This window comes from Pezoporus occidentalis, unplaced genomic scaffold, assembly GCF_034315485.1.
Source record: "Pezoporus occidentalis ecotype Australia unplaced genomic scaffold, CSIRO_AGI_Poc_V1 ctg59, whole genome shotgun sequence".
In the NCBI taxonomy this organism is placed as follows: domain Eukaryota; kingdom Metazoa; phylum Chordata; class Aves; order Psittaciformes; family Psittacidae; genus Pezoporus; species Pezoporus occidentalis.
This window is the reverse complement of record NW_026915932.1, coordinates 2,727,511-2,750,758: the sequence shown is the minus strand read 5'-3', so window position 1 is coordinate 2,750,758 and position 23,248 is coordinate 2,727,511. Positions and strand designations below refer to the sequence as shown.

The window sequence follows — 23,248 nt, the reverse complement described above, 5'->3', positions numbered from 1 at the left end:
CGTCAATCTGCCCAGAGCAAATGGGAACCATATTCTATATCCAGACACACCGCGCTTGGGGCTAGACGCATGCTACGCACTGCGGAATGTATCTTCCTTAGACTACAAACATGGGACTTAAACATCCTAAGTCTTCTCATGTTATGCTTATGTGGTGGTTTGCTGGATCAGACTCCCAGTAAGAGCTTGAGAAGACTTAGACGTGGATTTAGAGCTTTTGATTCACGTGCTGAGTCTGTGGATGTTGTGCATTTTTTGGCAAGAGCTGCTTATCAGCAAATCCCTGCCAGAGTTTACAGGGGTTTGCTGATCTACCCGCAGAGCTGCTCCTGTTTTGCTCTCTCCTCCAGCTCTGTCAAAAGACACGTTAGCAAAGCCCAGCCATTTAAGATATTTCAACTATCTGAGTTTCATTTTGATAGAGATGGGCTGCAGAGCAATCATGCTGGTTACGCTACCACAGTGTCTTTAGCGTATGGATGCTTGGAAGGGGAGCAACTAGAGCCGATGGAGGACATGAACTGCGTTTTTGTTTCACTGTGGCGAGAAAGGCCCCTTTTGAGTGGTTAACACCTGTGCAGGGTCTGGGTCACCCCATGTGCGGGGACGGGGTCTCTGCCGCCCCTGCCTGTCATCGGCACCCTCGCTTCCCACAGCGACCGGCCTGTGAGGAGCTGTCCCGGAGGCAGCCCGACGCCGCCGGGGCCCCTCTCTCCTACCCGACGGCGGTGCCCGCGGCGAGTCCCTGCCCGGCGGCGGGGGGAGGCGCCCGCGGAGTGCCCTTTCGCGGCATTGTGGGAAGGCGCGATGCGGCCGGGGCCTCACCTGGCGCGGGGCGGGGAGGGAGGAGGGCAGGAGGGAGGCGGCCGGCAGCCAGCCCGGCCGGGCCGGCTCCGAGCCCGCCGCCGCCACGACATGGTAAGTGGGCCGGGGCTGCCCCTGCCCCGCCGGTGCCGCGGCCGGGCCGGCGGAGCAGCCCCCCTCGACGGGCGCGTTCTCTGTGCTTCCTCGGCTGGGCGGGCTGGAGGCAGTGCGGAGGGGAGATGCCCCCCGAGCCCCTCGGACCCGCGGGGACAGGGTTGGTCCGCCCGGAGCCGAGACCCGGCGCTTGGCCGACTGGAGACCCTCGGCGGGGCCGCCTTGGACGTTGCTTTCCCGAGAGCCGAAAGCAAACAGAAATGTTTGCGCGCTGCCCGAGAAAGCAAAGTCCCCGTGGAGGTGGGTTCGAACGTGGAGCCTCTCTGCCGCCCGGGTGCCCCGTCGTGGTGTACCTGCGGAGGGGGCTGGTCCCGGAATGGTGCGGCAGCGGCTCCCTTGTGTTTGGGAGAAAGAAACATGGGTTTTGTTCAATAATCATTCCGCTGGAATAATCCGAGTTGGCTTAAGTAGACGTAAAAGGTGTTCTTTGGAAGGTGCATGCCAGCCTGCTTGCGATGGCTGTGCCGGCTGCTCCGAGCAGCAGAAATGCCATTTTCAAGTAGGCTTGAACGAGGTTAGCACCTGTTTTGAGGAAATGGAAGTTATATTCTTTTTTCTTTTTGCCTTGTGACCGTTGGGGTGAGCTGGGGTCATGCTGACAGCCTTTCATAGCCAACCAGGAAAACAAGGCTGTTACAGAGGGAGGCTTTATAAAGGCTTCCTGTAACTTGAGGAGCTGAGGTTCAAGTCGGCTCCAGTGCCTGGAGAAGTATCGAATGTGGTTTCATAGGGATCTGTGTCTGCTGGCTGGCTCTGGGGTCAAAGCGGAGCAATGCTGGGCAGTGAGGTTTCTTGTAATGGGAGCATTGGGAAGAGCTTTTCCCCACGTGTACTCCCTGGTGCCGGGTAACTGGAAAGCTTGGACGGCAGCCTTGCCTCCAGCTCAACTGCCTAGTCTCATGGGGGTCCTAGGAATTTAGTTCCGCTTTTCCATCAATTAATGCATCCGTGAGAGAGCGTATGGGTCTGGTTCTCTTCCTTGTAGGTTGTCTGTTGGCAGCCAGTGTACGTGTGCAACCCAGCTCCGTGGTGGGCCAGAGGTGGCAGCAGCAGCTTGTTTCAGTTTGGAAGGGGGCAGCAGCCCTTCTGGTGGAAGGGCTGGCAAGCAGGATCTTGGGAAGAAAGCCCTTTGGCTCTCCAGTGCTGTAATTGGTGGTGGTTTGCTGGGATCAGTAAAGGTTGCCGTGGTTATTCTCTTTTGTTAAGCGTGTTGACCAGTATCCTCAGAATAATGGCTAGATTTTCCCCAAGGAGGACTGCGGGCTCTCAAGCAGTAAGATGGTCAGCGATGCTGACCATTGAGAAAGCATCTTGCTGCTTGATAATTCGGACTTGGGGCAGGTTCTGCAAGTGTGCCCGGAGTTGCTGTCTTGTACAGTTTGTCTGTTGTGTGCATCTGAAACACCAGTTAACTGGCAGAATGTAAGTCTCTCACCTCCTTCATCAGCGGCCAAGTTTCGTTGTTTCTCTCTATCCTCAAAGGCAGAACTACGTTGTTTCTTTTCAGTGGTTTAGCCAGAATGCTAAATATGTGTTAGTTTAGTGTATTTAGGAAGGTGTACCTGTCATTACGTTTGCAAATATGTATACAAAGTAATGAATTTACAGATGGCAACACAGTCTCCACACACCCTAAGTCCCTATGTAGATATAAGCTTTCTGGTTACACCCCGAGACAGGCCTACATATCCACTTCCCTCAGGTAAAGCTTATGTAAACAACTGGAACTCCTATTTTGCTCTTGAAGGTCAGTAAATATGGGAGCTGATTTCAGGGAAGCTGATCTCAGAACTCCCTGATGCATGCACTTCGCAAATGCCAGTTTTCAAAGCACTCACGGCAGTCCCAGGGGAGCGCTGCTTACAATATTGCTGCTTATGGACAATTTGGAGACTGTCTGCTGTATTGATTGTTATAATTTTATAAGGTGAGTGTGCATTCTTACAATTAATTTTTTTTGTCCTTTTCTGAGGTCGTAGTACAAACCCTTGCTGGTGTTATTCCATTAACTAGTGCTGCCAGCCTTACCCCCTTCTGTTGTAGAACCAGTGTTGGTGAAAGGGTGCTTTTGTCAGGCCACTCTTTTGCTTAAAATTCTTCTGTCTGTCATCCAGTCTCCATGAAGGGCTTGTTACACTGGGCTGTGTGTCAAGAAATAGGGGTTACTGGGTTACAAACCAAGAATAAGCCTTATTCAGGCTCACAAGTGAAGAACTTTCAACAGGTCATTTAAACTCGCCATAGATCAGTTCCTCCAGTTTGGAATGACGTAGTTGTGCTTGCCTCCTTTTTTCTATGTTTTGAAGTCTGAGTGGAAGGTACTTGTGCAAATGGTATGGTGTCTTAGCAGGAAGGTTGTTCAATTGTTTTCTCTGTTGCAGATTTCCAGGGAAGTTTCAGGAAAGAGTCTGTTTAGCAAAGCTAACTTCACATCCTGCTGAGAAAGTCAGCTTTTCTGCCTGGCTGCTACTTTTGTAACATGCTTAAACAAAGACTTTACTATAAAGAGACTAAATTCTGCTCCCTGACATATATGGGTGCAGTAGAGAAACGTGTCCTGAAGAACTGCTGTCTCAACAGAGTCGAAGAGCAGGGAGAGAGCAGAGAGGAGAAAATTATCAGTTTCTCCAAGGATATGTGTTACTGTAGTCTCTCATACCTGTAAGTGTCGCGACACCTTGATCTCACTGCCACCTCAGTGTTATTAGTATTACATTCATGACAGTTCATGGCTCTGCTTGCATAGCTTTGAGTACAGGACTGCTGCCTGCGTAGTAAAGGCCCTCCTTCCCTCCATTCTGTGCTGCTCATCAGCACAATGAGAAGAATTAGTACTTGTGGGCATGATCTGAAATCCTGGCCAAAGATCAAAAGAATCCCATGGAGCAGAGGGTCCCTAAAAATGGACTTGGACTGACTAGAAAAGGAGTTGGCAAGCACTGTTTCCATTTAGCAAGGCATTTGATACCAGTCACTGATCTAGAAGGGGAAATATTATTGAAGTTGCTGACACCTGGCTGGTGTTTGGCAATGGACTTTCAGCTATTCTGAATGCTGACCTCACCAACAGTCTCAACGACCTTAATTGTTAAAACAGACACAGGTCTGCAAAAGGTGTTTTCAGTGCTGCACAGAATTTACTGTCCACAGTTTGAAGAATGACTGTTTTTTTCCACTCTGTGATGTAGCTGTGTATTGACCTAGCGAAGACGAACTTTGCTTCTAGGCATTTACCTCTGAAAGACAAGAAGGGCAGCAGATTAGAATAGATGAGGGAAGGAGAAAAAATTGCAAATAAATGATTCTTGTTGTTTGAGGCAGTGTTCTACATTGGGGGGAAAAACAGTCCAAGTGGTATTTCTTTGTTAATTTGTCTTGCAGTGAATTGTTAGTGTGTGAGTAGATAACGGTAATGGAATGGATCCTGAGTAGATAGACTTTTAAGCTTGAGAAGAGATGACTACAGGGGAAGAGATAGAAATGCATGAAGTCATGAACGCCAGAAAGAATGATTGCTACAGGAAGTATTAGGGTACATCCTGTTAAATTTTTAGGCACTAAATGTAAAGAAAACAAAAGGATGCTGTAGGTGTCCTAATAGTTAAGGAAGTTCATAGAGGATGGGTCCACAAGTGCATCATCTGGATCCAGTTTCTGGCTATGAATCCTTAAACCTGTGATTCCTGGAGATGGGACTACCAGAATGATTTTACACTTGCCATGTTACACATGCTGTCCCCTTCTGGAAGCTCCTCAGTTCACAGTACTGCTCAGAGGGTGATCCATAATCCAATATTCAGTTACTCTGTCATTCACTTGGGCTTTTGAATAGCATTTTATGGGATTTGTCAGGAAAAATGTTTTCTAGGGTTCTTTATCTCTGACTGTTGATGTGGTCCTCTTCCAGTTTTATATGTTCTCTCTCAAGTATTCACTCATAACAGACTGTCACTGTTACACTAGAGAGCACTCTGGACTGGCTGGCTATGCAGTAATTGTGATGCACACTTCACTGTCCCTGGGTAATAAGCTCATTTCCGGAGAGCAAAAGAAATGTTATGATGGATCATCTGCTGATTCTTTGCTTAGGTGATCTTTTAATTTATTTTCACTTGCAAATAAGGAAATTGCAGGTATGTCTCAGAGCCAGGAGTTACTACTAGGACATGGAGTGCCTGGAGGGCTTTGGAGAAAACCATGGTGTGTGGGGTAAGCAAACGCAGAAAAAGGGCTGGAGTGTTAATGGGCAGCTGTGGCTATGAGGAAACAAAAATAATGCTGCCGAGTCTGTGTACCATGTAAAATGCTTGCTGCTTTTCTCTACCTTTCATCATTTCAGAGTCGCATGCTGTATAAACCATCCCATAGACCTTCTGCCTTCTGGAAGCATCAGTTATGTGCAAGAGCAGCAAAGGGACAAAATGATGAAAGTGGGGAGGAAACTGATGGTTCAGGGAGGACAGGTAGAGCTGCTCCTCCCTGAAGTACAAGGTTTATGCTTTGGCAGTACATCAAGCATTTATGTGAGCCAGTTGTAGTGTTTCCAGTGATGCCTAAATGAAAACCATGCTGCTCCTGTAAAAAGAATTCTTTCTGTATTGCATACACAGCTACTAATTACCATCCCTGCCCATTCATTTTCCTACTGTCCTATTCCTATGGGCTGTCATCTGCGTTTACTTGGCTGCTTTGGGTGTATGCTTTCTTGAGCAGCCCTTTGCATTTTTGCAGGTGTTGTAGTTTAGAGTTGCAAGATCCAGTCATGTACAAATGGTATTTCATTTGTGAGTAGGAATATAGTCAGAGTCACTGGTGTAGGATGGGAAAGTAAACTTTACATTTGTGTGTTTGAAGGCAAGCTTGACGTGCCTTTCTGACCAGGCATGTCTTTCTGGACTAGTATGTCCTGGGTTTGTTTCCTGATACCACAGGTGTAACCCCGGCTATTCTATGCACCAGTCTCTTTTTCTTCTCTGACTGGCTGAATTTGTTTAGGATGTCCATCTACTATCCTCTATTCAGATGAGAAGAGAACACAGGGCATTAACATCCCTCTTCACCAGCCAGTAAATGCCTGTCCTTGCCTTGCTGCGTGACATTGGAGCTTGAAGGTGTTTTTGCTCAGACACTTGAGTTCTCCATGGCTCATTAACCAGTGCAGGAATTCCTGTGTGGTCATCACCCTCTGCTTAGTCTCCTGAGGTGTGTGATAGACACAAACCACTAAGGAATGAGAAATTCAATGATATTTTGTTTGAAGAAAATGGAAAAAATTACCATGTTGTGAACCGTATAAATATGCTATGTCTTGGAATGCTGTATGCTGGAAGGAGAACATGGGAAGTGTTGGGTGAGTGTCTGTTTGCTCTGAGCTCTAGAAAAGCCATGGGGTGGTGAGACACAGGAACAGGTTTTCCAGAGAAGCTGTGGCTGCCTCATCCCTGGCAGTGTTCAAGGCCAGGCTGGACAGGGCTTGGAGCAGCCTGCTCTAGTGGAAGGTGCCCCTGCCTGTGGCAGGAAGATTGGAACCAGATGAGCTTCAAGGTCCCTTCCAACCCATTCTATGAAACATTTGCAGCTCAACAGCCACCAGGCTCAGGAGATGGGGATGGGGAAGGTGCAGTATCTCAGGCATTTCCTTTCCAAGTCTCATGAAAAGAGCTGGATGAGTGAATGGCAGAATTATTTTTTGCTCCACTTTTTCATCCAAGAGGCTGAATTTTGGGCCAGCATAAAGCATTTTGTGAGATAATGTGCTTTGGCCTTTCCTTCTGTAAACAATGGTTGCTTCTTTTATGCTTAGATTATTAAATCCATGATAGTTTTTTACCGTAATGAAAAAATGACATTTTAAAAGGGAAAATGGAGGATTTCTCTATTGAAAATGACTAAATGAAATGCTTCAGCATTTCTAAAAAACTACTCTGTGCTCTTCAGAGTCATTCACAAATGTGATCCTAGCTCATATGGATCTCCGATCTTTTTGGAGCTCAGGTTTTCTGTGAGCATCTTTGCTGGCAACTGGAGGGATGAGTGTGAGGCTGCTGCAGACCTGCAGCATTCTTGCTGCACCAGGCACAGGTGTCCCCAGGCTGAAGCACTATCCATCAGCTGGCTGAGGCACCTGGAAACTCCTCACCTTCTGATGTATCCACCCTGTCCCACAGCAAGGCTTTTTAACTTTGCTCCTTGGAATCTCAGAGGCAAGGGAAGGGCACTGCAGGACCTTCACAGAGCAGGGCTTTGCTGATGAGACAAACTGGAATTGAAACTGAAAGAGGCCGCACCTTGAGTCAGAGTCCATTGGGCTAGATTTTAGCTCTGTTTCTTCATCAGATGTTCAAGGAACAGACTTGGAAAATGGCTTCTTGTGACTATAAAGTACACTGGGGCTATAGTGAATGAGGGGTAGCTCTCTGCAGGTTGTTCAGCTTCTGCCCTGGTCTCCTCCTTCTTATAGTAACCTAGTGAAGATTTCCACTGCCTCCCAAAAATGTGTAAACAAATAAAAACAACTCTGAGAGCCCAGCCCAGGAGACAGAAGGAATGTGATCACCCAGTTAGTAATTGTACAGAGTGTCTTCAAATTGTGCTGCATTCTGTAAGGTCAGCCAGCTAGGGTCCCTGCAACTGCCTGTCCCTGGAGCTGAGACTGAAGGTGGGAGTGCCGTCTCTCTGGTTCACGCAGCTATGGTGTTGTCACTGGCCTGCTCTTAAATTGCAGAGTTTGAGGCAGGTTTTATGCAAACCCTCTGCCTGGATCTGTTCTTGCTTATTGGCTAGAAACAAGAGAAATTCCACATGCAGGAATAAAAAAGCAGTGATTTAGGAAAACTGAGATAATTACCCTCTGTAAAACCAGGATGTCATTGCCTCCATCTACATCTTAGGAGGTATCTTGCAAAGCTGTGCTGTCTCTCCTCTCTGGAGAGGTGCTGGAAACTAGGCTTTGCTGTTGGTGGGACATCCAGCAGCGTGAGAGGAGAAGGCACAAGCATTCCTGTACTGTAAGGAGGATGTTGTTGAAGGAATGCTGCCTGTTTATGAGAAACGAGCCAAGGGTGGGAGGAGTAGACCTGCTGGAGGCAGCGATAAACAGGAGCAGAGCTGGAAGGAGCTTGTGGTGGCTTACAGCTTCCTTGAGCTTTGTTTTCTGATCCTTAGGTAGGAATCAGAAGTGAGGACCTTCAAGATGGTTTTGGCTCAGCTATACTGTTTTGATTATAGTTTTATTTAACTCAAGTGAGGCTATAAATGAGGTTGTTGTTTGGATCAATACTGTAAATATCCTCTAAATAGTATGCTGGTCAATTTAAAATCTTAAGCAATAAGAAAAGGGTGATTTCTGCATCATGAAAAGCATTAAATCAATGTGTAACTGTAGTCATGTGTGCCTGTAATGATCTGGCACAACTTTTATTGCACGGACTTTGGATGTATTGTTTAGGGGAAATGGTTCAGAAATTTTCCTAACGGAGATTAAGCGAGAAAGAATTCTGTGCCAGTTAGGCAGCAGTATGCTACTATGGTATTTTTGTGTTGCTCATTTTTTTTCACTTTCTTTTTTTCTGATTTGCTTATGTTATGCTGACTAAATAAGTGTTTTAAAGCAGAGATTCTGCAGTATTTAGCAAACATCTGTCAGCTTCTGCACTGCTGTGAATAAAAGTTTTTAGCAGCAGAGTAAACTAGTAAGGAAGTAGCCTGGGTTGGATTTTACATAATTACTTTTAAACCCTCAAGTGTGTGTATGAAAGATCACTAGCCCGATGGGGACTTGGTGCAGCAGCAAAATACCGAAATACCTATACTTCAGTGTGCTCTTACTCTTTCTCTTCCTGATGTGGCTAGATTGTTAATACAGTAGCTGTGCGCTGTGTTTTTCTAATCCTAAGCGCCTGGCATTCCAAACCATCTGTGTGTTCACAGTGTAGCTATTTATTTTTTCAGGGAAAAATTATAGTAGCTATTTCCCCCCCTCCCCCCAAAAAAAAATTTAAAAAAAGCTAAACAAATCAAAAACTAAAAGGAATTTTTTATTCTCTGAATGTTTCAGAGAAAAAAAAACAGCAAATCAGTAAATGGCTGGAATACTTTGGATGTTCATACTTTTTCAAAGAAACAGTTTAATGAAAGTAGTATTTGTTCATTTTCAGATGTGATGTGAAAATAAAAACTAATAAAAAAATTCTGGACAGAAATATGTTGGGAAATATTTGTTCATATTGGAGGAAAGAAAGAAAAATAATAAACAGAATATGAACTCAGGCAGAAACAGTGCCAGACAGTCAAGCAGACTTCAACAGAGTCAGAATAAGGTAAAAGAGAACTTGATTAAAAAGTTGCTTCCTCTCCACCAGGTACAGCCAGTCAGTCTGGTTTTCCCCAAGCCCCTGTCAGCAGCCGTTGCCATGTCAGCAGCCAAAGGTGTGGCTTTATTCATCCCACTTTCCTTTTTATGTGGTCTATGCGTTTTCCTTTATTAGCATGTCATATGTTGCCTTTTGCCCTACTGGCAGCAGCAGGCTTAAACTGGAAGTTTCTAAGGAAAATCGAAGAGTTTCCAAGTTCTGCCAAGCTGTCTGTTTTGGAATAGTTATTCCTAATTTGAAGATTTTAGTTAACTTGTGAGTTTCAGTAATCTTTCCGTTTTATAAAGGTGGCTTTGTTTTAGGAGGGCTTTTAACTGAATCTGGAAAGGTTACAGCTGATTCAGAGTCTAAGCTGTGTTGCTGAACTGAGAGAGCTACCTAGCTGAACAAATCCTTACCCAAACCAAGCACCCAAGGAAAAGAAGGATGTTTGCTTTTAGGTCTTCCAGCTGCCATCTCCTCTTCTGCCTTCCCTCCCCTTAGGCTCCTTGGAGACTTCCTATTTCCTTGTCCTCTCCCACAAAAGCACCTGGAGCAGCCAGATGCCACAGAATAGATTTGAAACTAGTCAGTAAATGTTAATGCAGGTTGAAGTATGGGAGGAGGAAAAGCATTTCTAGCACAAGTTCTCAAAGTAGAGTGACTCAGAGCTTCTCTGCATTCACCCCTGGAGTTCACCTTGCGGGAATAAACATGCCAACTTTTACAGGTTTCTGTCACTGGACAGTAAACTGGAGAAACTGGGAGTAAGGAAAGCTGCTTTGTTTTACTGTGTAGTTGTCTTTATTTGATAATTCGTACAGGTGGTTTGTTCTGTATGTAATAGAATATAGTCCAGAGCCCTGTAGACAGTTGTGCTAAACATTGCAGTACAGATTACATTAAGTTTTAAAACATCTGTAAAAGCAACAAATGGTCTGAGTTTGAAAACAGTGAACCAACTGTGTTTTATCACTTTGAGTGTGAAATGACTGAATACTGGGTAAGGCTGCACTGAAGGGGACCTCCAGTCTTGGCAGGTTACAGTCCAAGAGACAAGCTTGGGTAAGCTGCTTATTGGATCATGACAGCCCATTAGCAAAAGGAAGGAGAGGTCTCCCAAGGAAGGTGGGAAAAAAACCCACAGTGTGTTAATTTTGCATATTTCTCTTACATTTGCTGTTTGTGAATATGTAAACCTTCTCTATTTTGCGTTTTTAATGTCTGTTCAATTTACTGTTAAAATTATTTCATGTCCAGGTCTACCTTTGGATATTTTGTAGCCCTGAAACTGAAGGTATTGTTTGTTATCCTGGTACAGTTTTGTTTATCTGTATAAAGCAGAAGGCCCCCTAACTTTCCAACCTGCTGTATACTTTACAGCTGTAATTGTTTCAGAGATGCATGATAAGGGGATAGAGTTCAGGTTTAGAAATCTGGTTTAAATGCTTGTTTTTTAAAAATCCCTGTTTCTCCAACTAGAAAATAGTGGCCTACAAATATAAAATGCAGTCATTTAGGCTACTTGCAGATGCTTACGGAGATCAGTTTGCACAGTGCTGTGGGTAGTTAGGTCTGATTTAGTAAAGCAAGCTAATAAAATCACACTCAGCTCCTAGACCAAAGCTTGTCTCCACAGACTCTGTATGTGAAGGCAGCTGATGCTTTTCATCGGAACTGCACTTCTCATCCCGACCCACTCAGGCTTGGACCTAAAAATTCCCTCTGGCATCGGCCATGGGTCTGGTGATTGTTAGTCACAGCCAGCACCCTAGAATGGTAGGAAAGGAAACCAAGCACCCTGCTTCAAAAGTATTTTGCTTAAGACAAGTAATTTGCCTTTGTTTGCCTCTGGAATTAGAATTTTTAAAGGTAAGTAAAATGTTTTGGGATAATCACCTCTATTTGTATTTTGGCTGCTGAAAACCAACCCAAAATTCCAACATCCATCTTGTCATTAGCAATATAGGAAAGCAAATATGTTTTCACAGTCAAGGAGCAAGGAACAGATGAGCTGTTAGATTTCTGTTTGTGCAGCACTTCAGTGTTTCCAGGTTTATTGATGCATCAGAATTTTTCCAGTGAGCTGTAATGAACAGAGCTATGAGAGTGAGGATTGTGTTGTATCATATCAGTGTGGCTGAACTGAATGAAACAACATATGTAGCAATCGGATGCTTACCACTCACAGAAATTAAGCCATTTAACCGCTTGAGAGGGTAATATTCTTTACTTTCTAGAGAGTTCCCCAGATTGAATGGACTTTAGAAATCAGAAAAAGGAAGAAAAGTCAAAAGAGGGAAAAGGAACCTACAATATTTTTTTAAGTATCTGTAATTTTCTAATATGTTGTTTTGTTACAGAAACTCTCAACTGGGCAGTAATACGTACCTAGGCTTGAGGGTACGCTATTTTGCTGCAGACTGTAAAATTAGAAATGAACTGTAGTAGAGGCTTTTATCTGTTTTCTAGCTGTATATATTTCAATAATAGTAAAATTGCCTTATGAGTTATGCAGTTACATTCTGCATCTGAAACAGTGTGGGATGGGGGATCCAAAAGATGGGATTTTTTTAAGCTTGTATATGAATCTTGATGTTTTTAAGAGCATTAGTAGATATTTTTTGATTGCAAGGAATGTTGCCTCTGCTCATGAAAGTGATGGTGAAACATCAACTGCATCTTCATAAGAAACAGTGGAGTTTTCAAAGCAGTTTCAAAAGGAAAGCATTTCAGTTTCCTATGGGTGAAGTATAACATCCTGAAATAAGCTAATCAGCAGAAAATGGTGGTCATATTCACAGTGATTCCCTGGCTTGTGGGTATTTGACCTTTTAGAGGCATAAGGTTGTTTTCCTGGAGATAAGTATACTACTTGCAGGCCCTCAGATTTAAGGTCTTTTGGGTCCAGCGGCTGAACCTAAGCTAGAACACCCTTTAATCTTTCCTGTACCACTGCAGGCTGTCTTTCTGAGCCTGTCTCAAACAGCACGATCTTCTTGGTGCTGAACATGCTGTCAGCTTTTGATAGGGACTCATTGACTAATTCCTTGCATTTTCAGTCAAATCTGATCATCCTCTCCTATCTGATTCACCATGGTTTTAGGAATTTGTTTATCAAATAGCTGTTACCTGTGCCTGCCTGATTGCTTTTAAATGGACACCTGCTGAGTTGCTGCTCTTATCTGCAGAACCTATGCTGCTTTTCGAAATGCACTTGTCTTTACAAAGGCTTTGGAGCTAATGTGCTGTGCAGCAAGAAAATAACTCTTCCATTCATCCAGCTTGTCTTAGTGGACAAGTGTATGTACTGTAAGTACTGTCCCGTCATCTGCTGGGATAGGGTATCTGACAGCTGGAACATGACCATGTCAAAACCCAGCTGGTTATGTGAACAGAGAAAGGCAAGAACATGGTGCTTTGATCTTCACTGTAATCAGGCTACGTGTACTGCCAGCATCATAATTGTTTCAATTTAGCAAGCTCATCTGAGAGTATTACAGGGCTCAAAACAAAATCCTTGTAATTTTATCAGGCACATTAGACTAATGATGGCAAGCGCCATATTTCCAGCAGCAGATCCTGCCACAGGCACATGAATAAAACAGTCCACTTTTCCCCAGAATTATCCACCTTTGAAGTCTTTCTCAATATAGTCAGAATTCTTATCTCTGGATTACTCAATAACTCTGTGACTTAATAGCTAGAGAATTGTTCTGAATTATGAATTAAAGCTTTATTTAAGATCCAGTAGCTTTTTTTTTTTTCCTCCTTTCTTTTACAAAGAAGCTTCTCTGATGTATTTCTCTGCTTGGACTTCACCAGAGCCTAGAATGATTCTGTCTTTACAGAAATCTTCATTATGATCTTAATAGTAATTGTGAACATTAACTTTGATCCTCACTGGGGAGACGGAGTGATAGGGAAATACAGGTACAGGAATAAGATGGGGAGATGGAGTGATAGGGAAATACAGGTACAGGAATAAGATGGAATAGGAAACAAGAGGGAGAAGAGAGTAGGTTGTATATTGAAAAGCTATAGGGAAGGGGAAGGCTAGGTTAATGGGGATGCGGCAAGGGACCTGCCAGCTCTTCTGTCGGGCATTTGCAAGGATTGAGAGTGAGGAAAGCAGTCTCTTATGCTTCTTTTTGGTCCTTCCAGCATCAGGGGTAGCCTTGTCTCTGCATGGGCAACTGGCAGTGTGCCTGTTGTCATGCACATGGCTGTGACTGCAGTTGGACATCCTCCAAGTCCATGGCATCTCCAAACATTGCTACTGGTGAAAAAATGATGAGGATGCCTGTCCAGAGCAAGGCAGTTCACAGTGTCTGCAGCCATTGGAAGCATCTCTATCCCTGCTAGGTTGTGGGTTTTTTTCTGTTTAACGGAAGGTGTCCCGTTGAGATGGATATCACAATGTCATCCTCAAAGTTTTCCTGCATTCTTAAAGCCATTTTCACGCTGTGTGTAGATGATTTACCATACTGCTTAGAGACTTAGTATGGTCAGTTATTTTAATCTGCTAATAAAAGTATTTGTATTGTGGTAATTTCTTCAGTAAAACTAGTCAAGCTATCTTTCCAAAGTAGTTGGTTGCTTCTGCTTCTTATAATCCTCTTCTATGAATGTGCTGCTTTGTTTGTGACCTGAAACAGTACAATACCAGAATTGTAAGTGATTATGATTACTATCTAAGTATTCGTATTTCTAGTCTTGTGCTACACGGCATCCTTGATCTCCATAGCCCTGTGGAATATAAGTCTTTATTCCCTTCGCTAAGGTATCTAATCTTGCTGGTGGAGGGGTGGGGACCCTCTTTCTCACTACTGCAAAGTGGTGATGTTCCTCCTGTTCCCCAAGGAAGTGTCAGAATAGGAAGCAAAGCAGATGTTTTCACAAGGTAAGGGAGGACAGGTGGGAGAGAATCCAAAGGGGATGCTGAGGGGAGAGGTCCCACAGGGAGGGTAGAGCTGCCAGGGTAAGAAACAGGAGAGGGATCTCTGCTCCTCTGCCCAGCCTCCCGCAGACCTCACTGATGGCATGTCCAAACGTCACGCCAGGGCTGGAGATGCTTTCACTGGGATCTCACAGATTTCAGTGTCAGGCAGTGGAATGTTCTCTGGCCATGGCCCCAGCGTTAACCGTGTTGCTTTGTTTACTCTAGATACACTTTATACTGCTGTTCAGTCGGCAGGGGAAGTTAAGGCTTCAGAAATGGTACACGACGCTACCTGATAAAGAGAAGAAAAAGATCATTCGAGAAATTGTTCAGATTATTTTGTCTCGCAATCAAAAAACAAGTAGTTTTGTTGACTGGAAAGACCTCAAGCTTGTTTACAAAAGGTGTGAGTAATTTTATGAGAACATATAATTACTATTCATATAAATAACACATGCTAGAACAGGGAAAATAAAGGCTCACTTTAAGAAAAACAGCATACAAAACACTAAGTGCTAAGCTAATAGGAGCCTGCCACCAGCAAGGTAACTGTGTGTAACAGCACAGTGTCCCTGGATAAATCGGCAGTGCAAATTGCGGGTGCAGACTACTTACACAGTCTGTCAAAAGAGAAAAAAGGGAATAACTTAATATTGGTGATTGAAATTTTGTTAGGAGGCTTTAGGCTTCACTGCTCCCTATTCCCCAAGGCAGCCTGCTGAGACATGCTGGGCTTTTTCAGACTCTTTGGGTGGTTGCAGGAACTGTTCTGAGGCAATTTCAGCATTGTGTCATATTTTGTCTTTGAAATATTTGTTGCTCCAGAAGGTGTTAATTCCCATTTCCTTTTCCAAACAAATCACTGGTCCCCAGCTACAGAATGCTAAGTGTTCACTGACTGTTAATTCTTGTAAAGTTGTAGCAAACAACAGTAGCCTTAAGGTATAACACACTACAAATTAAGCAGTATCTCCCATTTAGCAAAAATTAGAGTTCCCTGCTGTGACGGATGTAAGCATCTGACTAGATGATGTGACAGATTGAGCCTCTAGCCACAGCACCAGAGAACTGGTGTAGATCACTACTCTCATCTTGGGTTGATTTAAACAGAAAGTTTTGCTGCCAGTTTGTCATGAAGATTGTTTGGTTTAAGCAGTTTCATACCTTATGTAAAATACTGTCAGTCATTTGATGGCTGGTAGCCTTCCACCTTTATTTTTGCTTTCATTTTTGTTAATAAAGACCAGTAACACATTCTGCAGTTTAATTAACCCTGCTTACTGTGGTGCTATTGCAGCAGGTGAGTAGTACTGATTTCCTGTGAGGTTTGTTAAGACCAGTGTTGGAGGCATCCCACTTTGCCAAGAGTGGAGTTTGTTCTTCTAACTAAATTAATAATTCCTTTAAATTATCTTTTTAAGTGTTCCTGGGACGCTAGAATAAAAGTGTGTTATTTTAGAGACCAGATAGACATTAACTGTCATTTATGTAACTTATAAGAGACAGAACAGAGCACTGAGGATCCACTCTCACATTTTTGCCTTTGTTTCCTTAGGTATGCTAGTTTGTACTTCTGTTGTGCAATAGAAGACCAGGACAATGAACTCCTGACACTAGAGGTCGTTCACCGATATGTAGAGCTTCTGGACAGATACTTTGGAAATGTAGGTTTCACTTTCCCTTATGAACTGCATTCCTGGCAGTCTGATAAACAGTTGTCTGAAGCTTTTTTACTTTGTGTTTCTATCTGCACTATTTGCCCTGTAGTCTCTTTCAATCCAGAGTGATCTCATTAGTAGAGTATTTCATAAAATAGTGCTTAAAACTATCAGAAGATAGTTTTAAGTTTAAAACTATCAGAAGATAGTTTTTCCACCACAACCTTCCCCTAGTTAATCTTCATACTTTGTAAGTTTGTCTTGGAATAGTATTTGAGGGGAAACTTGAGGAAAGTTATTTCAGTCCTGCGTGACAGTGCTTTAGTTCTCTTTCCTGACATCTTCAGGTACACTGGTTTTGTTTGTTTCTTTATATCCTTCACTGTTACACACTATTAAGAAGAAAAAGTGGGTGTTTTTCTTAAAGAAAAATCTGAAGAAGGTTAAATAAGTCTTTAAAGACTGCAACAGACCCATCTTTTCTATGAATATTCTTGAAATAGTTCCCACTACCTTAATTCATCTCTTATTTAAATCACTGTGCCATGACTCCTGTTTGTACCACCTCAAAACAAGAAAGCAGTTGGTGGTGCAAGGTCACTAGGACAGGGAATTTGTCTTGCTCTGTGAAACTGTGCATGAACATATGTAACCCATATTACAAGTGCTATATGAGACCTACTGTAAGGTTAGTAGGCTAGGAAGTCAGCTTTGTTCTCTGAAAACTGGTATGAATGTAGTGTATTATATAAAATATAAGCAGAATATCTTTGCTGTAAGTCTAGACTATTTGTATGAAGAGAATTGTGGGTAGAAGCTGTGATATTACATAATAAGCAGTATTCTTCATCCTCCTAACTGCCACAAGAGTGTATATGTTGAACAAGTTTGATCATCTTAACAACTTTTGGCCCAATAGTGATTCTGATGCTACAAAAGTGATTTCAATGTGGGGTGTTCCTTTATTCTGGCAGGTGTGTGAGCTGGATATTATCTTTAATTTTGAGAAGGCTTATTTTATTCTTGATGAGTTTATAATTGGTGGAGAAGTACAAGAAACTTCAAAGAGGTCTGCAGTGAAAGCCATAGAAGACTCTGACATGTTGCAGGAGGTAAGGCAGAGGAAGACAAAAGACAAATACCTCATCTTCTTACATCTTCTGTGTTTCACAGAGCTGAAAATATGGTTAAGCACATCTGAGGACTACCTAAATGTGACTTGTGTTCAGTTTCAATAGTTACAACAATGCAATTAAGATAGCAGTTACATAAGCTTTCAATTCTACCTTCTTGCATCTTGTGGAATCACCAGGAGGCTCTTTGTATACTGGTGTTGCTGTCTTGCAGTTTAACTGCTAAGGTTTCTTGGATATTATATTAAGAAACTGTTTAAGACATATCTTGGATATTTTTATAATACAAGAACATAGTCTACGATTATATTGTATGTATACATATGTATATCTAAATACAGAAAAATATGTTTCATTAATATATTGGAAACAGATGACCTACTATTAACATTTAAAACTGGAAAGAGTAAGTGCTGGCAAACTCCACTGTCATTCATAAACACCTGGGTAGATTTTCTGCAGGACACAGTTATATGAAACCTTTATTCAGACCCCTGCAGGATTGTCTTGTAATATACTGCTGAGCCAGGAATGGCAAAAGCACTTGAATGTGATGGATTTTCTTAATTTCTTCCTAGGTAGTGAAGGATCCATTGTAATACTGAAGGGAACAGCATGCTGGTAGAACTAGCTAGGGACACACTGTGTGAGTCAAAGAGTTTTTCACAGTGGTCTGGCATTTGCATATGAAACTAAGCCAGCTAAGTAGAAAGGCCTATACATGATGAGTTTAGCCACAACTGTGATATGTCATGATTTAAAGATCAGATTCTAAAATGCTGTAAAATGTTTTTAAAGCAGAATTATTTCCACATTTTAATTAATCTGATCTAATTCCATGCAAAACTATATTGTCTGTAAAGAGGAGAAAAGGTTTGATTTGAGAGGTTATTGTACTGTTCCATAATGCTCCATCAGTTGACTCTTCTTTTTTTCTTTCCCCAGACAGTGGAAGAGTACATGAACAAGCCTGCATTTTAATGTTACAACTGCCTGGAGAGAGAACTGCTGTATGCACCTGTAAACTGTACTTCCTAAAATTGCTTCCCAATGTGCCAGAGCCTCAGAGAAATACCAAAAGCAATAACTAAGGGGTTTGTTTGTATAATTGTGAAGATGAAGGTCAGCCAATGTAGCAGAGGGTTCAACAATTCTGTACTTGCCTTACTCTGCATATGAGTTTCTCAGAATTGTTATTACCCTTCATGTAGTTTCTCTTCTCCTTGCTGGACTAAACACTTGTTTTGTACCATGCCTTTTAGCTACTGGTTTTGTCATCATAAAATGTTACTTTGATGGTACTTAGAAGTATTTTTACTACTTTTAGTCCATTGCTGACCATATGACTCTACTTTTGTACAAATGTCCATTATTTTGAATGTAATGATTATTCTGCTCTAATAATAATTTTTCCAAAAGCCAAATTGTTGTGGGCCTTGATTTCACAAGCGTATTTTGAAAAGATTAAACCATCTAGTTTAGGCAGAAATGTGCTTCTCTTTGGACCAAGCCCCTTTCTTTCCCTATCTTCCTTCTATTTTCTGCTCTAGTCTGCTAATAAGACTGCTCCAACTGCTACTAGCATGCACACCACACCTCTAATCTGGAAGGCTGTTCTGACTCAAGGTGGGCTTATCCCAGGTTTAATAAATCCTTTTTGCTGCTGCATACAGATGGCCTCTTTCTGTCTTTCTCCTCATTTTCCTGTCCCCCTCCTAGGTTCCCTGAACCTGAACAAAGGCTGTAACCTTTGGAAGTGTGCAGCTTGAGAGCAAGGAGATGTCCAGAAGAGAAGAAATTAGTCTTTGGGATTCATTGATTGCACAGGTTTGCATTTCCCTTCGGCATAGATTTTCTTTGATTTCTGGGATGTACAGTTGGTATTTTCCTTCAGGGATGTCCTTCATTCTTACTCCTGCTCTTTCATTGCTCCTTCCTTCCCAGTCTGTCTGTATCTTCCTGTAGTGAGGTTTGGGGTTTTTTTGGAGGGTGGGAGCACTTTGACATAACATGACAACTTTGTTAATTGTCAACCCGGTTTTCTGCCTGTTATCTAGTCTGTTAGTAAAACTGTTACAAGCTTGCTCATAGCATCATGATGCTCTTATTATAATTACTTTATCCACCTGTTTTCTCTGTATTGATGTCAAAGGCATACTTTCAGCACCAAAAAAATGGTGAAACTGCTGAAGGGCTTTCAATAGCTCTGAAGACCTTCAATTTAGTAGTAAATTAATGAAATTGTATGAGTTGTATATTATTTTCTCATGGCTTGAAATGAAGTTGTTTTTTTTAAGTAGCATTTAATTGATTAAGGAGCCACTTTAGAACATGCAGAGACTCTTTCCGCCCTTTACTTTTATAAGTGTCTTTTATTCGGTGAAATCATCAGTAGTTTCATTTGCTTTTACTCCTCCTTTTTGGAACCACACTGTGATTTTCTGACTCTTACAATTCTTGTGTGAATTCTGGAGTATATGAAAATAGGAGTTCCAAAAAGAAGATTTCTTGGTATGAATAAAGATATCTTAAGCTTTTTTCTTCAGTCATTTGAAGAAGAGCTGTAGGACTTCTTTGTCTCTTGTTTTAAATGAAGAATTCCTTATGAAATACATTAGCTAGGGGTACTTATGCCAGCCATGTCAGTATAGCATCTAAAATACGTAGCATTACCAAACTGATGTATCCAATGTCAACTTGAGAAGTGTGATGAAATTAGTATAGCTTCCTTGCCCTTATGCAGAAGGTCATTGGAATATGCTGCACCTGTTGTGCCAACTGCTTTTATACGACAAAGTTGGATGGAAGTACGTGTTAGGTACTCTAAAGAACTGCTTGATTATATTTGTGGTCTAAAAAACATCTACAGATTCCTGTTGCTTTTGCCTGCAGATGGGCTACACAAAGTAGGTAGGTGGGTGTTACTTAATGTGACTTTTGCAAATGTTGGTGTGTATGTATAGTATACCTATGATATAGGACAGATTGGTTTGAAGCAGCAAACTTGTATTTATACTTCTTACAACCTTCAGTGAGAAGGAGGTCACTCACCTAAGTGGCATTACAATGGCATTCAGCTCAACCCAACTCTTCTCCAAAGGGACAAAGCCCAGATGAAACCCAGTTATTGTCAGATTGCCTTTAGGTCACCGTGTCAAAATGCCTGTGCCTGCCTCCATCTTTGCGGAATTCCATTGCCGTCAACAGGACTCTGCATAATGTAGTGCGTTGAAGAGTATAAGTCATCAGAAGACTTAACGCCTCTCCTGATACCTTAGTTCTTTGATTTTTCTTAAAACTGGTGATGCATGTATCTTTGTATATATTTACAAATCTCTCTGCAGCATTGCCCATTTCAGTTGTGTTTGCTGTTGATGTTTCTCTTTCCAACTTCCCTGACTCTTCTAGGCAATGTTCAATGTAAAGTTTTGTGAGACTACTTTATGAAATTATTATCAAGAAAGTTTTAGAAAGCAGGTTCCTTAATGGTTTTCCCAATCTCACTAACCTCTTCTGCAGTTACCTAAATTCTCACCTTGTTGATGAGCTTCAAGCACATACATCCTAGTTTGCAAAATTGCATTTACTAAAATAATCATTAATCATAGTCATGTTGCTAACCTAGATTCTCTTCCTTGCTTCTGCCAGCTGTATCTAGCAAAAAACTGCTTGGTTTTTCTTATTAGCATCTCTGCCTGAAGGATTCTTGCTGTGATGTTGCTGCTTACCTGTTGTGACAGGGCTGGTTCTCTATCATGCAACTATTTGCAATTCGTGAGTTTTGACATCATGACAATTAAAAAGCGAGAGACAGACACTGACTGGGATAAAAATAAGTGTAATAATGTCAAGAGGAATAGTAGAACTATGACAAATTATTATGAGTGAGAGATAGGAGTGACGGGATCTCAGAGGATACATGAATTCTTCACATTTGTTTCTTTTTTCATGAGGCATTTCTGACTGTGGTGTCAACTCTTATGAATAACTATAGGAAAATTGACATTCAGATTACCTCCTGTAAACCTTTATTTAACAAAAAGCCACTGGAAGTGAATCTTCAACACCTCCTTCTAGCTGCTCCTACGTAAAACCTGTGTTTTATAAAGTTCTGTGCTTTCAGAAACCCAGATAGGAAACAGTGTAAACTATAGGTATGGTTCTGTGTCTGCATGTAATGCTGAAATAATGTTGTACTTATGAAAGGATGAATTACTCCCCGCCCCCATTAATTTACAGTCCTTTCAATAGATAACACCTTTTTTACACTGCTTAGCACTGTGTGTGTTAGAGTGATACAGCATTCAGTAACAGTACATTAGTGGTCAGGAGGGCTTGGTTTTATAAGGAAGGTTCAGAGGAGTTTAACAATGTGAGTGAAAATTTAGAAGATACCCAGAGACATTCAATCAACAAAATAACAAGGCTCAGTACAGTTCACAGATAAAAAAAACCCTCTCTGTGCCTCTCCATGACATTCTGCTGCACTGAAAATGTGTTGGAAAACATTTCTGTTAGCACAGCTCCTCTGTGAGGAGAGACATTGCTCTCGGCCTGCATGAAATGACTAAACCCAAAGGTCTTTGTTCTGCAGTTAAGCCCTATGGTGGGATTTTCATTAACTTTCTTTGATGCCTCCATGAGTGTGGAGTCTGCATCATCATCTTACATCACTGTATTTTTGCTTTAGATGGCTGCCAAGAACTTGTGAGCTCAGACCAGGTAAAAGCATCCTTCTGGGGAATTTGATGACATTCCCACTGAATGCAGTAGTGTGCATGCTCCTTAGCGAGATTCATAGTACAGGTAAGATATAGCTATTGATTTAAATGTCTATTAGTATTTTTCAGGGATTTCATGAAGCAAGCGGGTCTAGGTTGAAGTACAGTAGTGAAAGCTTAGTGCTTACGGCAGAAATAACTGCTGCAAGAGACTTAATGTTTGCTGTCATGGAAACCTGTAGCCTTGGAACATGACTAATGAGACCCAGGCTAAGGGAAAGGGAGAAGCTGTTCTTGAAATTACTGTTCAGCGAACGCTAAGGAAGACCAATAATATGCATTATCATAAATTACAGTTGTTTCAAGTTCTGTTGTCTAGTCCACTTAACCTTGTCTTTTTATTTACTTACTTTACAGCTCTTGTTACCACATGTTTTCTTACAAAGAATGTTATAAGATAGTTCAAAGCTAATCCTTTGCCCATCTAGAAATAAATAGCATCTTATTTGCATTCCACTTTCCCAGGACACTACAAAATTTGGCTGACTTTTGTGGAAAGGACACACTAGAACCAAACTTGTGGCTGGCCTGGAGAGCCCCAATAAGCTGAGAAATAGTTAGCAGTTTAGCTGGGATTTTTGCCTTTGGTTGTAGTTGTATATTTTAAAGACAGTCCACATACATGAGGTAGGCAACATTTCTGTGTACAGATCCATATGGAAAAATCCAATTACCCCTGTGTTTTAGTGCAGTAAGATTCCTACTTTCCTAAGCTGAAAGGAAACTTGGTTGGGGGAACATGTAGAAGGTACCTTAAAGTTTACTTTACCCTTAAAGTTTACTTTACCCTTCTGCCATCTCCTTTTAAAATTCTCACTGAGAATTCTCCTCTCTTTCAAAGCTTCCTGCTCCAAACCCAACATCTCCCATTACACACCACAATCTGCAATGGAGAATAGAGTGCTGATGGATTTTTCCTGCAAAGGTGAGCTTTCTGTGTCTGTTGTAAAAAACAATGCTGAATGTAGAATCCCTAGTGGCACAGGGTGACAAATTCATTACATCCACTTGCTGTGGATCTCAGTTGCTCTGTGGATCAGGATTGTGCATGAATAAATTGCCAGCAGCTCTGTGAGTCTCTCTGCTGTGTGGTGATCACAATTCAGGGTCCTCCTGAAATCTAACAGTGAGGAGTCAGCCTCAGCTGAGCCAAGCCAACAATGACACATCACAGAGGAGTGTCATCTTCACAGAAGTTTCAGGTGAAAGAATATGTTCTATTTTATTTCTCGAGAGGCCTTGGGGCATGGTCCTAGGTGAGTATTACCCTGGGTTACACCTCTGAAAGAGAAATCTTGACAATGTGGGAGGAAAGGAGTACTCTGGGGAAAAAGGGAAAAAAACTGACTGGGTTTGGAAGCTGACAGCTGCAACTGGGGCAAATGAGGGTTTTTTCTGGTGTCTG

General features: G+C 42.1%; 1 protein-coding gene across 1 annotated transcript; it reads left to right on the top strand.

The window, feature by feature from the left end:
• Window positions 1-784: 784 nt before the first annotated feature.
• AP1S3 (adaptor related protein complex 1 subunit sigma 3) lies at window positions 785-22,148 on the top strand. Its single transcript, XM_062638869.1, has 5 exons — window positions 785-918; window positions 14,497-14,675; window positions 15,827-15,935; window positions 16,904-17,041; window positions 18,008-22,148. Exons 1-5 carry the CDS (start codon window positions 808-810, stop codon window positions 18,041-18,043), a joined length of 573 nt encoding a protein of 190 aa, XP_062494853.1. The 5' UTR covers window positions 785-807; the 3' UTR covers window positions 18,044-22,148.
• The last annotated feature ends 1,100 nt before the right edge of the window (window positions 22,149-23,248 follow it).